Source organism: Myodes glareolus, chromosome 26 (assembly GCF_982192425.1).
Source record: "Myodes glareolus chromosome 26, mMyoGla1.1, whole genome shotgun sequence".
Taxonomy (NCBI): Eukaryota; Metazoa; Chordata; class Mammalia; order Rodentia; family Cricetidae; genus Myodes; species Myodes glareolus.
This window is the reverse complement of record NC_142051.1, coordinates 1344125-1357826: the sequence shown is the minus strand read 5'-3', so window position 1 is coordinate 1357826 and position 13702 is coordinate 1344125. Positions and strand designations below refer to the sequence as shown.

General features: G+C 41.9%; 1 protein-coding gene across 1 annotated transcript; it reads right to left on the bottom strand.

Annotated features, from left to right (window-relative positions):
- Positions 1-12905: 12905 nt before the first annotated feature.
- Positions 12906-13702, bottom strand: LOC125389631 (intraflagellar transport protein 20 homolog). Its single transcript, XM_048418233.3, has one exon. It carries the CDS (start codon positions 13610-13612, stop codon positions 13214-13216), a length of 399 nt encoding a protein of 132 aa, XP_048274190.1. The 5' UTR covers positions 13613-13702; the 3' UTR covers positions 12906-13213.

The following is a 13702-nucleotide window of genomic DNA, read 5'->3' as shown; positions in this document are numbered from 1 at the left end:
ACCAATTGGCTAATGAGAACAGCTTTGGGTTGTTCAGCTTCCTTAGATTTGTAACCACTGAATTCAGGAGCAGTTGTGACACAACAGGAGACTCAAGCCTTGGTTTGTAATTCACTCAGTCTGCCAGTTCCTTTAAATTAGAGATTAAGGATGTATGCATCAGACTAGAGAAATGGCTCAATGTTTAAGAGCACTGGCTATTCTAAAGGACCTGAGTTTGATTTCCATCATCCACAGGCACCTCACAACCATCTGTAACTCCAGTTCTAAGTGACAAAGTAGCCTCTTCTGGTCTCTTCTGACTTCATGAGCATCAGGAATGCATTTGGTGCACAGATATACATGCAGGAAAAAGCACCCACACACCTCAAAGAAGGGTTTATTATGGATGACTATTGAAAGGGGTATGCGACTTTTGAAAAGGTGACTGTGAATTTCATCCTGGAGGAATGGGCTTTGCTGGGTCCTTCCCAGAGGAAATGTTACAGAAGAGTGGTGCTAGGACATGATGCTGCCCCTTCCCCAAAACAAGAGTGAAAAAGAACAAGGAAGACTAGAACACTGAAGATGTCTATTTAAATTCCAGGAAAAAATCCTGGTCATTGCAGTTCAGACAGGACACAAAATATGCGAGTGTGAGGAGTAAGCAGAGATGCTACATACATAAAGGAGGATGGGATCATCTCTGTCTCTTCTCAATGGTTTTTGAAGCCTGTAAGGGTTTTCGGGGAAATCAATGAATGTAAACCATGTAGGAACTCTTCAGTACAGAGTTTTGCTCAGGTAGCTATGTAAAAGAAGAAATTGAAGGATGCCTATAAGCAGTGTAACATCTTTATCACAGTTGCCTTAGATGTCATGAAAAGATTCACAGTGGAGGGAAATCATAGGTGTGTAAACAATGTAGGACAGCATTCGCTTGTCCTGGTTCCCTTAAAAAATACATGAATATTCACAACAGAGCATCTGTAAATATAGAACATGGGAAAATCCATTACCACATCTTTATTTGTTTGAGACAGGGTCTGTCTATATAGACCTGGCTGTCCTGGAACTTGCTATGTAGGCATAGAGCGCGCACTTGGCCCCAGCGGCTGCCATGGTGGACACTGGCCCTGCAGGGGGTGATGATGGCACATGCCTTCCATCCCAGCTCTTTGGAGGCAGAGACCTACAGATCTCTATGAGTTCAAGGCCAGCCTGGACTACAGAGTGAGTTCCTGAAACAGAGGCAGGATGCATAATGACACCTGATATGGTCCAGATCCTGTACTAATCTGGGGCAGGGGAGCGGTCTGTGTCTTCCCGCAGGATGCTGCCAATCCAATTCGGGTACCTGAGCACCTGATGCATGCTGTGGATTCTCCTGTCCAGAAGTCTAAAGACAGGACAAAACCAAGAGATCCAGCAAACACTGACCTGTCAACTAAAGAGCTGCTGGGTTCCTGAGAAGCTGGCAATGGTGGTCCAAGTGCCACGGACCCTTCCTTTACCCATCTACCCCTCCCATGTTATTGACAGCCATTGCTGTGGCTTCCAGAGCAGCTTACGCTGCTGGATTTTTTCCCTTAATCAGTTAGTTGCTTCTGCTAGCACTATGGATACCCTCTCAGGACAGGTTGCAAATGCCGTGGCCGTTCAAATTGAGCTAAACTTACATTAAATACTGCAGTTAATTTTGCTGTTGGTTATGGTTTTTGACCTCTGCTAGGTCACAGAAAAGGCTTTCTGCTGTCATTCTTGGACCCTGGAATACAAGATTTACAATTGGCTATCAATTATTATTCTAGTTAACTATACCAGGGTTCCTTCCACCAGTGCTGAGATCTTACTTTAAGGGCTCCATTTTTGGGCAGATTTGTTAAGGATTGAGCAGGCACAATCTCCTTTTGGAATGCTTATATGTGCTGGAGCATCATCTTCATGATTTCATGGTGCCAGAGCCAAAGGCAAGCTCAGGTCAGTGTTGCCACGTAGCAAGTCCTCTTAGCTATTGCCCTGGAGTATTTTTCAGCATAAATCTGGCTGAACTTGGTGATGGGTGACTAGTGAGCCAATTACGGGTAAGATTTTTGGGGGACCGCCCCATCCTAAGACAGGAAATGTATTTTGACCTAAATGCTTTCCCATGACAGGTATGGGGTTCTGCCTGACGTCCATTGCCACCCAAGACAGACCTAGTCATATAATTTATATAAAAGGGGGACCTGTAGGGCCCCGGTGTCCCCTTACTCCCTGGGGTACATCTCGAGGACAGTTTGGTCTGCCAGCTAAAGCTTCCTGCTAATTCCTGTGCTCACTCTGCCATAGCCTGGTGATTTAGCTGTAGGGCATTGTTTATCTTTGGTATGGTAATTTCCCACCTGCCTGGGAGAATTCTTACACAGTGCCAAGGTCTCTCTCCGCTGCTGTCGCTGCTCTCTGCCCCCTGCCTGGGAAGGAGTCCCTACGGCGCCAGGTCCCATATGGCGCCAGTTTCCCCTCTGGCTGGGAGGGAATTTCTTTACTGGGGCCAAGGTATATTAGCTTTGCATTAAGCTGAATAAAGTGGCATTCGGTGATCTCTTGTCAAATGACTCTGGTCTCTTGTGTCTTTGTTCAATGTCCAGGCCGGCCTTTGCCCAAACTCGTGTAAGGTACGGAGGCTCATGACCCGTACCAAAAAGGGTAACACAGAATCGGGTGTTACACTCCACAAGTGTGCCATGGCATTTGCTTGTCCACACATACGTATAATAAATAAATATAACTTAAAAAGTACAGAGGATGGGGGATATATCTCTTTAGTATGGCACTTGCCTAGTTCCTGTGACACCCTAGGCCCAAGGAAAACAAAGGACCAAAATCAAAAGTTTGAGAGTCATTGTCTTCATTATCATCTTGCCTTTTATTCTAGCCTCCTTTTCTAAGCACACTCTGCCCCATCAAACTGTAGTGACAGATCTTGGTCTGAGGTTGTGTGTGTGTTCATCTGTGGGGGGATGAATGTTGAGGCCAGAGGTCAGCCTTGATCATTGTTTGGAGGCAAAGTTTCTTGCTGCCTACTGGTCTGACACTTGCCAGCTCATCTAAGCTGACTGCAGGGAGCCCCAGCAACCCACCCGTTTCTACTGCCCCAGCACTGGGATTACAAGCATTTGCCACAATGCCTAGATTCTTTTCTTTTTATGTAGGTTCTGAGAATTGAGCTCAGGCCCACATGCTTTCAAGGCAAGCATTTTACTGACTGAGTTATCCTCAGCCCTGAGATTTTTGTTTTAAAAACACACAATATGCACTAGCTATCTTCCTCTTGCTGCACACTGAGTCTCTGCATGGCCTTCACTAACTGTGTAGTCTTTTGCTGCTGTGACAATTACCTGAGAGAATTTTGTAGGGGAAGAAGGACCTATTCCGACTTAGTTCCAGTCTGTGGTCATCTGACCAGTTGCTCTGTGTTCATGAGTAAGGCAGAACATTATGGTAGAAGGGCATGTGGAGAGAAACTGTACCTCCATGGCAGCCAGGAATCTCTCCAGTGACTAACTTCTTCCAGTCAGGTCCTATTTCCCATATTCCATTCAACTACAAATTCATCCATGATTTCCTCCATTGATGAAGCTAGATACCTCATGATACAATTGGCTCTCCAAAGCTCATTCACTAGCAACCAAGCCTTAACACATGAGCCTTCAGGGATATTTTTAGGTTTAAAAAAGAACAATTATGAACATGATTTTAAGTATTTTAAGCTTTTAAGAATAAAGTTTTTAAATTTTCTGTGAAAATGTATATATACACAATATAAATATATACAGTCTTAGAGCCATAGTAATAGACAGTAGAGCCATGGATTCCTGTGACTGACATTTCTGTGTCAGAAATGCTACATCCTGTGAGTTCAAGGATACTGTGCTCTAGGTAGGGAGTGGGTAGGAGGGGATAAACTGGTTTTAAGAAGACTGTTAGAAAATCATGTTAATAGATGTGGTCATGAAATTTCCTTCTATGTCCAGTACAAAGAGGATATTTCATTTTCAGTGGATTGAATGCTTTACATAGGGAAAATATTTAAGTGTAGTTTTTCTGTGTTTAGATTTACTTTATTCCCATTGTTTTCACAAAAATTATTGATCATGTGTGAACTTTTGTGTCCTAGAAGATAGTGCACTTAGGAGGGAAGCAAAAATAGCTTTATTTCCCAGGTGTTGAAAAAGTCCATGTTTTAGCAGGTTACAATTTATCATCTTGTTATTTTTCTATCATTTTGTTTTATCCAAGTTACTTACGTGAACATCAGTTTGAACTAGCAGTTAAGGAAATTATTGTCAACAACAACAACAAACCAGGTTTCATCTTAAAGGAAGTAAGAGGTAGTTTACTCTGGAGCCATTTTTAGGACCATTGCCCAGTCATGGTCAAAGCCGTAACATAGACTTAGGTTACCCCAAACTCCATGTTTCGGAGTGGAAGCAGCAGTTTCATTATGTTTTTATTGTTTTGCAGGAAAAGAAAGTCATAACTCAAGGCAATTTAAAAATACTTTGATGGGTACATCAGAGAGGTGGTTACAGCAAGATGGGGGAAGCTTTTCTGTAAGCCTAAGATTCTATCTGATGACATTTTTACTTTTGGTGTTGGTGGAAGTCAGTGAATCTGCCAAGTTGATTGATTCCAAAAGTTTTTTAATCTTTAAGCCACAGGATGCTAGTTCCAACAGAGAGATGGGTAAGGGATAGCTGTTCTGGGACTAACAGAAGTAAAAGAAAAGGTAATTGGTGTCTGTAGCTGTGCCCTTCCAGCCTCTCCACAGTACTGAAATTCCACTCAGTCTGTCACTGCAGAAACAGCTTCTTTTCAGGGGTCTTAGTTCACACTATTTTCCAAAAAGAATTATGTGAGGCACTGATAACAGCCCTCACCTATAGATTAGTTAGCCTTATCAAAAGACCCGTGTGTAGGGCTTTGACATCCCAGGTCTCTCCTCTGCTTTGGAGAGGGTCTTTTCTCTTTGCATAATTGCTGTATGCGTGTTTCCTCACCATGAGTACAAAAGCCTTCCTGGACCATCTGGTTTTGTCTGCTCCTGTTTGCTGTTCTTGACATTTTTTTTTTTGCCATTACCTGTAACACTCGAGAATTCCCCTGCTTTTTAATGCTTTAATTGGCCGAGAAAAATAACCTTGATCAAGGCCCCTAGATGATAATATTTCTTGGGGTCTCATCTCGGGATTTCTTTTGTGGACTGCTGACTCATAAAGTAAGTGTAAATCAGGCCAAACCTGAAGGGATAGGCAGGTGTGGCTATTAAGTTACTGGTTCCTCGCCCCATCCTGAGATGGGATTGTAATTTTATCTATCTATCTATTTATCTTTCTTTCTTTCTTTCTTTCTTTCTTTCTTTCTTTCTTTCTTTCTTTCTTCCCTCCTTCCTTCCTTCCTTCCTTCCTTCCTTTCTATCTATTTTGAGACAGGGTCTCACTGTGTAGCTTTGACTGTCTTAGAACTCACTATGTAGATGAGACTGGCCTCAAACTTACAGAGATCTGTTTTTCTCTGCCACTCAAGTGTTGGATTAAAGGCACAGTGTGCACCGTGGCAGGTTTAATGGGATGATAATTTTATTTTCTTTCCTCTGACAAAGAAGGTCCACTTAGATAACTCTCCTTCTAACCCTAATGTGTGTGTATCATAGGAAGAAGTTAAACTGTTTGGTGACTAGAGAACTGTGAAGAGAAATTAAAACTCACTATTAACCTAAGGTTTGGCTCCACAGTGATGTTAGCTCACACTGGGTGCTAGAAGCAGGAATATTCTTTTTTATTTATTTTATTGAGCTATACCTTTTTCTCTGCTCCCCTCCTTTCTTCTCCTTTCCCCTTTAGCCCTTTCCCATGGTTCCCATGCTCCCAGTTTACTCAGGAGATCTTGTCTTTTTATTCTTCCCTTGTAGATTTTATATATATATATATATATATATATATATATATATATATATATATATGTCTCTCTTAGGGTCCTCATTGTTGTCTAGATCTCTGGGTTTGTGATTGGTAGGCTGGTTTTCTTTGCTTTATGTTTAAAAGTCACTTATGAGTGAGTATATATTATATTTGTCTTTCTGTATCTGGATTACCTCACTCAATATGATGTTTTCTAGCACCATCCATTTGCCTGCAAATTTTAAGATGTCATTATTTTTTTCTGCTGTGTAGTACTCCATTGTGTAAATGCACCACAATTTCCTTATCCATTCTTCGGTCGAGGGGCATTTAGGTTTTTTTCTAGGTTCTAGCTACAACAAACAATGTTGCTATGAATATAGTTAAGCACATGTCCTTGTGGTACGATTGAGCATCCTTTGATATGTACCCAAAAGTAGTATTGCTGGGTCTTGAGGAAGGTTGTTTCCTAATTTTCTGAAAAATCAAGCAGGCATATTCTTTAGGAAGAATTGGAAAGTTACTCTGTGTGTCTTAGACAAACCCTGGGATTTTTCAAAGTACCAATCCCTCCCATCGTTCCCTGTCCCTTCTCCAACTCTGAGAGGGAGACAGGTCCACTACTGTTCTGACCTAAAAATTGGATAGTGACTAAATTTTCTCCTTCTCTCTTTCTAGAAGCTGTCTGAGAGAAACCTCACACTGACTTTAGTCTTCAAGATGAGTGACCCCACAGGGACTTGGGCTTTGATGGGTGATGGGATCGCTTTATTATGGAGATGAGCTTACCATGAGCAGAAGGCAACCATGTGATTTGCTTCCATCTTGGCTGGAGATCTCAGTAAGAAAGATGGAGGCAACCACTATCTTTACTAGTTAATGATATTATAAAGAGAGAAAATGCCAAGTGTATTCACCACCATCTTGTTAATGAAACCACATGGTATAAAACGAAATGGCATCGCCTATAAAACTTCCAGGTCACAAAATCAAACCAAACCAAACCAAGAAGCCATGTGGCAGCAGTGCCTACCTTTAATTCCAGCACTTAGAAGGCAGAGGCAGGTGGATCTCAGTGAGTTTGAGGCCAGCCTAGTCTACAAAGCAAGTTTTAGGACAGCAAGGACTGTTGTACAAAGAAACCCTGTCTTGAAAAACAAACAAACAAAAACAAACAAAAAAACCCAAACAAATAAGCAGACAAAAATAATTCAGGTTCCACTGAGTCTTCTGGGGATTATTTTTTTATATTAGACCAAGTGTGGTAGCCCGAATCTGCAAAACCCTACTCTCCGATACAGGGCGCGCCTCCCATATCGAACTGCGAGACTGGATCAATATCCTAGGAGTTGAAAACAGACACACACAGAGACCAGGATCATTTGCCCAAAGGGTAAATGTCAACTTTATTCAGCACATGTCGGGTTTATATACTTGGGGGCAAAAGGGCGAGAGCCCCCTCCCACCTGGGAGTGAAATCATAGTGTTGGCTGCCTGGCGCCAGTGACTGGAGCTTCCATGTATCGAGCTGGGAACCCTGACAGACAGATGGGAGGAGATTTAGGGCGCCTATGAGGACCCTCCTTAACAGGTGAAATTATCATAGCAATGACAGAAACAAGGCTCTGAACTAATTCCCTCTGGCTGGCAGAATCGAGCAGGGGAAGCTAAGCTGGTTAGCGTAAACATTTCTTGCATCCTGTGTTTTGGCCTAGAGGAACAGGGAAGAAAGGGCCCTACACTAAGGAGGCAACACAAGATGCCCAAGGTATTCTTTCTTTCAATTTTTTAGTTGTGTTTTAATTTTGACACTTTGTTTTATATGGTATATTTTCTGGTTTCTAGAGGAGACAGATCTGAGGGTTTTCCCAGTCATGTGCCACCAACACTGGCCTACTAACAAAGGGAACTAATCCTTTGAGGTCTATGGTGGCCCAGGCATGACTGTTGGTAAAGAATAGATCCCAGTGGGGACTCAAGATAAACTGCTATTGTAGCCAAGACAGGATCAGCCTGCTTGGGTAAGAGGCTGGGTAAAACGTTCTGCTTGGTCTTAGTGCCTGTTCTCTCTACCTGGTGCTTCTACCTGAGAAAGAAAATTATCCTCACCCTGCCACCATAACCCTTTGTTCCACGCTTGTCTGCTTTTGCCCCAGTCCTTTGGCATTCTGAGTACCCTTGCTTTTACCTTTCAGTTACAGTAACAGAGGGATGTTGTGGAATATTAGTTGAAGATGTGTTACATTTGTTTATGCTGTGGAATATTTGTTTAATGATGCAAAATGTATTGTATTCTTTTATGTTACATCTATTTAACTCTGTGAAGCTGTGTTACTTTGCCTGCCTGAAATACCTGATTGTTCTAATAAAGAGCTAAACAGACAATAACTAGACAGGAAAGAGAAATAGGCAGGGCTGGTGGGCAGAGAGAATAAATTAGAGATGAATAATAGGGAAGAGAGAAGAGCGAGGAGGGAGAAAAGGAGGCGAGAAAAGACTCCAGGGGCTAGGTGCCCAGCAACACAGCTGGCCATGGAGTAAGAAGTAAAGAAAAGTATGTAGAATAAAGAAAGATAAAAGTCTAGAGGCAAAGGTAGAAGGGATAATTTTTAAAAAGCTGTCTAGCAACAGCCAGGCATTTGTAAGTAATAAGTCTCCATGTGTTTATTTGGTAGCTGGGTGGTGCTCCCTACATCTTCCCAAACAGCAAAAAGTAAGGAAAAAAAAGTCAACTACAGAGGGAGGTTTAAATGTTGCTTTCTATGTTTACTGTTCTCTAGATTACAGGGATTTAAACCCAGTCTACATGTGGTGAGTTGCAGAGAGAGCTCTCAATCTAGAATCTATAGCCTTCTTTAAATAAATAAAAAAATGGTCACAAGTGCGTATCATGCTCTCTTCCTTTCTGAACAGTAACAACAAGACACAATACAGAGCTATGGATTAAGAACAAGCAAACGATCAGGGAAACCCTTAGGCAGAGGAGCTTTTCCCCTTTCTATTTCACCCGGAGGAACCCTACCATCCTTATATTCCACCCAGAAGTTTTCAGGGCTCATGTTGGCCCTGGAGACTCTCCTTGTCTATCACTTGTTCAGGCTCTGGAATATGCTGATGTCCTCCTGTACTCCTCTGCATGAGGCAGGAGTACTTTAGTTAAATCACTTTGCTTCTAGGAAAAGGAGAAGTTCTATCTGCAGGAGCTTCTTGCTATGATCTGTCCTACGGATAAGGTTAAGAGGGAGCTAATATACTTTCAATAGTGATATCTGGGGTATAATTGAAAACTACTGGGTTCCTGGCCTGCAGGCATGAGTAAGCACAAATTAGTCTCACACTGGAAACTGATTCTATGGTGTTTGGGACAATCTGACAACCTCTTCCATTACCTAGGTGACGCCTGCTCTGTTTACTGGCTTGGGAAACTTGAGGATTAAGTGGCCTTCCATCAGTCTCTTGCACCTTTGGTTTTGCTTTACAGATGGCTATAGAAGCTTTCTTAGGGTCCCTGCTGGCTTGTCTCTTGGACAGATGGAGCAAGTTAAACCCCTAAAAATTTAGGAAGAAAACTTTAGTATTTTTTCAACCCATGAAGCCTTTCTGTAACCAAGAGGGAAAATCCTTATATCTAAATTTTACTTTACCCCTCTAGACCACCCAGAATGTGCTAAAAAACTGCAGGATGAATATATAGGATCCAATAAACCTTGATGCCAAATTAAAAAAATAATGACCTTAAAAAGTTTTGACCACAGGAATCCCTGAGGATGTAATCTGATCTCTGGGAATCTCAAAAGCTTTGGAGCTCTGAATATCCTTGCTCTCCTTACTCCAAGGAAAGAAAAAGCAAAGCACCACCCCCTTTTGTGTAGAGGGACTGTACTTTCCAGATTTTAAATGTCTGCCTCCATTCGCAAACACACAATGTTTGTGAGGACAGGTTTTCAAGCAGTTGATTTTCCAGACTAGTCAGGAAGGGATCCCAAGTTAGACCCTGGTAAAGGCAGATATCTCTGTTAGTTTGTTTATGAGGGCAGACTGCCATGCACCCACGTCCTTACCAAGTTTGAAGAAACCACAGGATAGCCTTTTGAAATAAATGCTTCCTATTTATTTGTTGTTACAAATAAATTTGTTGTTATTTATTGTTGATACAAATTGTTGTTGTATCTCTTGTCAATTCCCTTTTCCAAAGCGAGACCCCACAGGTAAGACTCATGGGAAAATTCCGTGCTGGTGGATACAGACACTTGTTACAGTACTCAACACAAGTTTCCTTTTGGGCATAAGTGACTGACTCCAGATTTACAGAGAAGCAAATATTTTCTTGTGTTATATTGGCAAATTTTCCCGTGCTGTTTAAACTCACCGAAGCTGGCTCTGGTTCTGACATGGGATTTGGGCCTCCCACTTCAATCTCAAGCATGTTTGTCTCAAAACAGCCTCAAAATCTCTGTCCTGGGTCAGACTGGCCCCTGACTCTGTGGCAAGGAAAAGGAGAACAAAACACCCCAAGGGTAAAGGCATTGTGCCCTCAAGGACAGCGAGCGGGTGATTAAGCTATTTCCAACACGGTATAGTATTGCTTTTCTCATGATATAAAAATGTCTATGATAAAAACAAACAAACAACTACAGCAACAGCAACAAAAATCTCCAAAATGGCTAATGGGAGCTCATCCTTGGAAGGAGTTTCTGCCTAAAAGGCCTTCAGCCAGTAACTCTGTTGTAATAGTTCAAACAGGCTTCTTGAGCTGGTGTCTAGTGGAGCTTGGACATGTAGATCGGCTGCTTTTCTCTATCTGCATTCAAAGCCAAAACATGGCTACAGTAGATTATTCCATGAACAGAACAAACCAAAGCATGGCTGGAGTAGATTTTTCCACAGGCAGTACAAACTATAAAATGTAAAATAAATTATTTCTCAATCTTTGAGAATTAGGGAAGTCAGCAATTCTTGTTTTGGGTTCCACTCTTGATAATTTTCAAGGTCGCAGTAAAAGGGAAGAAAATGACTTTTCTAACCATGGTCTGTACACTAATCTATCATAGTTAAAACAAAGAGGGGTGTCTTCTGTCATCTAAAACTGTGATTACAAGATAAACGTAATGATTTTTGGTTCTGTGTATGTGTTTTCTTTTCTGCCTTTTCTTATTTGCAGTATTCCTTCAAGGACTTTTGATAATATGCCAAACACTTTCTAATTTTTTTTTAATTCTCAGGTTTTGTGAAACCACAAGCAAAAAAAAAAAAAGATGTAAAAGTCCAATCAAGGGGAATGGGGTGCTTAAGACTTATAACAAAAAGTCTCATAATTAAAAATATATGTAATCCTAATTTTTTAATTCTATATGTAGCTTGGATTCAACTTTATCTTATTAAAAAGGTTTGGCACAGCACCACCTCCCAAGCTGAGCAGCTGCCATTTTCACGAGCATGCCTACTTTCAAAAACATCTGCTCAACTGAGCAAGCTGATTCCAAGTGTTCTTTCATAGAAGGAGAGGATGGAAAGGATCTCTGCCAGAGTGTCCAACCACATTCCTCCCAATAGTATGCAATTCTGCCCTAGTTGCATGTGGTTATATAGTCCTGAGGAAAAAATAAGATATATAGGCTAGGCTTGGCAGTGGTGGTGCACACCTTTAATCCCAGTACTCCGGAGGCAGAGACAGGCAGATCGCTGAGTTTGAGGCCAGCCTGGTCTACACGGTGAGTTCCAGGACAGCCAGGACTACACAGAGAAACCCTGTCTTGGGGGACAAAATAACACACACACACACACACACACACACACACACACACACACACGCACACTGAAAAGGGTAAGGAAGCCATGGTTAAGCAAAGCCCTTGGTGTGTCCTCACTTAGATGAGTAAGTGGTAAGAAGAGAGCAGAGGAATCAGAGGTTCCTCCCAAGCCCATGACTGCTGCTGATCCCATCTTAAGCTGGTTTGACATTGAAAATAAAGTGATTGCTTATGGTCACCTACATGGTCTTAAACAGCCAGTAGGAAAGAATAGTCAGGGTTAAAATGATCAATACATTTTTTTCTCAGTTCAAGGACTGAAGTGCTCAGACATTATACTTAATCATGTAAGATGGTATTGAAAAACTATTTCCCACTAATGAATCCCTTCTTGACTAAAAAAAATGTATTTTATAAACTCGGAATCACTCTTTTTTTGGAAGAGTAATGTGACCTGAACCCTAACTGTCTATGTTCATTGCCTGATTTAAGGGGGCTGACAGACTCACAGACTCGGGAAAATTATTCAGGAGTAACTGAGAAACTGCTGAAAAATCCTATGGGGTTGTATTTCTCTTTTAGTTTTGTGTTGTCTGGTTGTGACCTCAGTGAATAGAATCTGGACTTCACTCAGGTCTGCCCTAGTGTTCTCCCTCACTGGACATTGTGTCTGGTACACAGGCAGAGGCACGATAAACAGGGGGGTATGGCTAAAATGGCAATTATTTTAACTGACTTCTCTTACAGAGTTTCCGGTCATTTGCTCTATGTGCATGACTCTGATCTAACAAACAGCTATTTGCACAGTTACATTCTGACTTAACAAACAGAACTCATGTCACCCAAAACTTAAACACCCATTTCTCTGACCTTATTCTTCTACAGAGTTCTGGTACATGGTCCAGCCAGCAATATGATTACACATCACCTTAAATAGGACTTATGTTAATCAAAATGTTGAAGAGTTTTTCTCACTGTCTTCATCTCTTTATGTTCCCCCTGAGGTTGTAAGAGAGGAGAGTCTGTGATCAACTGAACTTACACTGGCCGGTGAGAAGTCTTAAACTCTGTAGCCAAACTAACAGCTGTTGTGAGGAAGGCCATTTGTTTGTTTCTTGGCCACGCAGACTCCCAAAATAATCACACAGAAACTATATTATTTAAATCACTGGTTGGCCCATTAGCTTTAGCTTCTTATTGGCTAACTCTTACATCTTAATTTAACCCATTTCTATTTTTTTTATTTGCTAATGGTATTTATTGCTTTTCATTGAGAACTTTTTGAATTTAAAAAAAAAAGTGGATTAAAGTTTAGTTTGTGCTGAGAATGCAAGAGGTGAGGCCCTATGCTGCCTCTGCCACTAGCGATGGCTGAGCACTGTTTACCAGCTGCCCCAGAGGTGCCCCGGGTGGCAGTACTGCCTCCTTATGCACTGCCATGACATACTTGTCATCAGTCAAGTCACTGGAATGGTACAGAGGTTTTTCTGTTTGTTTTGGGTGCTTTTTTGCTTTCCTGCTATAAATAATGAAAATTTCAGTTCATTTCTGAAAAATAAATTGGTCAATAAATTCATTTTGTTCTGCTTCTACTTTACACAAAGCTTCATATTCAACCCGATACCTTTCTAGCTGCATTTTCTTCTCTGCTATTAGGGCTTGCAGCTGCTGCTGTTGGCCTTCTCTCTGTTTTGCTATGGATTTCAGCAAGTTCCGAGCACCAATGGCCTTCATCTTCTCGTTCTCTGCTTCTTTTGCGAGCTGATCCACAAGCTCAATTAGACCACCAACTATTTTCTGAAACTGGCCAATTTTGTCCACAAAATCCTTACACTCTTCCTTGAGTTCTATGGTCTGCTGGATAACCTCTGGGTCCAACACCCGAAGCTTGTTCAGCTCATCAAAGTGCAGCCCTGCTTCCCCCAAGAAATCCTTGGCCATAGCTGCCGACCCGTCGCGACGGCACGCTACGGCCCAGACGGCTGTCGGTGGAAAGTTCTCTCGGGTAACCGCAACCGGCCGCTGCCACGG